At 49.3% G+C, this 2,547-nt stretch overlaps 1 protein-coding gene across 1 annotated transcript in view; it reads left to right on the forward strand.

The window, feature by feature from the left end:
• LOC308166103 (uncharacterized protein) overlaps positions 1-1,924 on the forward strand; it is a 13,843-nt gene extending 11,919 nt beyond the window's left edge. The window contains exon 2 of the mRNA XM_080540353.1: positions 78-1,924. Within this exon, the coding sequence (XP_080396479.1) occupies positions 78-230 (153 nt within the window). The 3' untranslated portion in view covers positions 231-1,924. The remainder of the gene's footprint in view (positions 1-77) is intronic.
• Positions 1,925-2,547: the final 623 nt, after the last annotated feature.

Consider the following 2,547-nt stretch of genomic DNA (forward strand, 5'->3'; position numbering starts at 1 on the left):
CCCCCCTTCCCTATTAGAGTAAATTGATTAAAAGCATCTGCTAAATGGCTAATTCTCCCCCCCCCCCCCCTCTGCAGACCCGTGACGCCAACAGTAACGGGCAGCAGGACCAGGCGGAGAGGAACAGCCGTCTGGCGCGGGTCCTGAACCACACGGGCCTTGGCGTGGGGATCACCATCATCATCCTCTACATCATCTACGCCATCGTGCTGGCTAACAGCCTGCGCTGAGCCCCCCCTCCCCCTCCCCTCCCCTCCCCCGGCCACCAGCCCAGCCCTACGATCATCTGCCTTCTCTTGATTGGCTGCTGGCTGTCCCCCCCCCCCCCCCCCCCAGCAAACAGCTGATCTGCCTTCTTACTTGCCTTGTTCATGATTGGCTGCTGCTTCTACTAGACCAACTCCTGTGCCCCTCCCTTCCCTCCTCCCTCCTTCCCTCCCGCCCTTCCCTCCTCCCTCCTCCCTCCCTCCCTCCCTCCCTCCCTTCCCTCCCTCCCTTCCCTCCTCCCTCCCTCCCTCCCCTCCTCCCTCCCCTCCTCCCTCCTTCCCTCCCTCCCTCCCTCCTTGACACGTATATACATCACAGACACGTGTATATGTATATATATATATCACCATGCTGTGAGTGGAAGGTTATGACATCATCATGACATCATGCTTTTGTATCATCTAATTAACATATTTTTATAACCCCGCCCCTCCCCGCCTGGGGAGGACAGGCTACATGGTTAATAACCCCGCCCCCCTCCCATGATCCCTGGGGAGGACAGGCTACATGGTTAATAACCCCGCCCGTCTCCCATGATCCCTGGGGAGGACAGGCTACATGGTTAATAACCCCGCCCCCCTCCCATGATCCCTGGGGAGGACAGGCTACATGGTTAATAACCCCGCCCCCCTCCCATGATCCCTGGGGAGGACAGGCTACATGGTTAATAACCCCGCCCCCCTCCCATGATCCCTGGGGAGGACAGGCTACATGGTTAATAACCCCGCCCCCCTCCCATGATCCCTGGGGAGGACAGGCTACATGGTTAATAACCCCGCCCCCCTCCCAGGGGTTCATTTAGAACATTTCTAACAGTCGACTACAGGACAGTGGCTCCACACCGGGGGAGGCTGGGGGAGGTTGGGGGAGGCTGGGGGAGGTAGAAATCGGAGGACGGGCATTGTCCGTTGTCATGCATGGAATGGAAAGGAATGATGTCAATAATAATAATAATAATAATAATAATAATACATTTTATGTGTAATGCGCTACATAAGGACATCTGAAAGTGCTACAGATTGAAAACAAGAAGAAAGATAAAAATAATAAAATAATAAAAAATGTCAATAAAAAAGGCCTGGTTTAAAAGGCAGGTTTAAGGCCTGGTTTAAAAGGCAGGTTTAAGGCCCCATGGTGTGGAGCTGATGTCAATACCGTCCTCCCGTTTCTACCTCCGCCAGCCTCCCCCGGTGGCCTGACCTCAGAGATGTTATCGGGGTGGACCATAGCGCTGTGATTGGTCGATTCCCCGCTCGGACCCCCCTTGTAGTGTAAATGAAACTAAACATCAAATATTAACCTGAACTTTTATTTACACAACCGTTTCCCCCTGCTTGTGTCCTGCTCCATGTGAATAACCCAGCCGTCGATCTACACCATGAAGTAACTAGAAAGTCTAATCATATACTCTATCAATCCCTCTGTAATGTGTTGAATCTGTATGTTATTTTAGTACATATATATATATATATATACACACATATACATATACTCACCTCTTCTGTTCAGCCAATGGGATCACTCTGTTCCCCACTGTTCCCCACCTCCCATTGGTCGTCTGTGTTCATTTGTTATAAAACACAAAGAATTGAAAACTGTACCAGTGAGTATAGAGATCATATCTGTAATCTGTTGTTTTTAAATAAAGCATATTGAAGGACCCACGCTGCTGTTGTCAGAAGTCTGCTTCACCTGGGGGGAGACTAGACTCTATAGACTAGACCAGCGTTTCTCAACCTTTTTTCAGTCACAGCATCCTTCAAAAGTCGATAAAATCTCAAGGCACCCCAGTCTAAAATATAGCTATTCAAAAACGACACTGCATCACCCAGACAGCCCCATACACACACACACACACACACACACACACACACACACACACACACACACACACACACACACACACTCACACACACACACACACACACACACACACACACACACACACACACACACACACACTCAGCGGCTATTGATACAAATAAAAGTTGTATTATTATTATTATTATTATTATTATTGAGAGAGAGAGAGGAGGGAGTGAAAAAGGCAAGTGTGCATCAAAGGCATCAGGCACGTAACCGTGCTGTATAAACATGACACAGTGACCGAACAAACGCGGGAATTTATGGAACACATTCATTTTCATATTCCCACATTTGATTGGAAACACCTATCCAGTCCATTCAACGTAAACACCGGGGATGCAGAGTTATTAAGCCAGAAAATGCGTCTCTCTCTCCCGCTGCGCGCATCCTTGTCTGGATGTATTAAATTCATTG

The sequence above is a fragment of the Nansenia antarctica genome (genome assembly GCF_963989245.1).
Source record: "Nansenia antarctica genome assembly, chromosome: 10".
NCBI lineage: Eukaryota > Metazoa > Chordata > Actinopteri > Argentiniformes > Microstomatidae > Nansenia > Nansenia antarctica.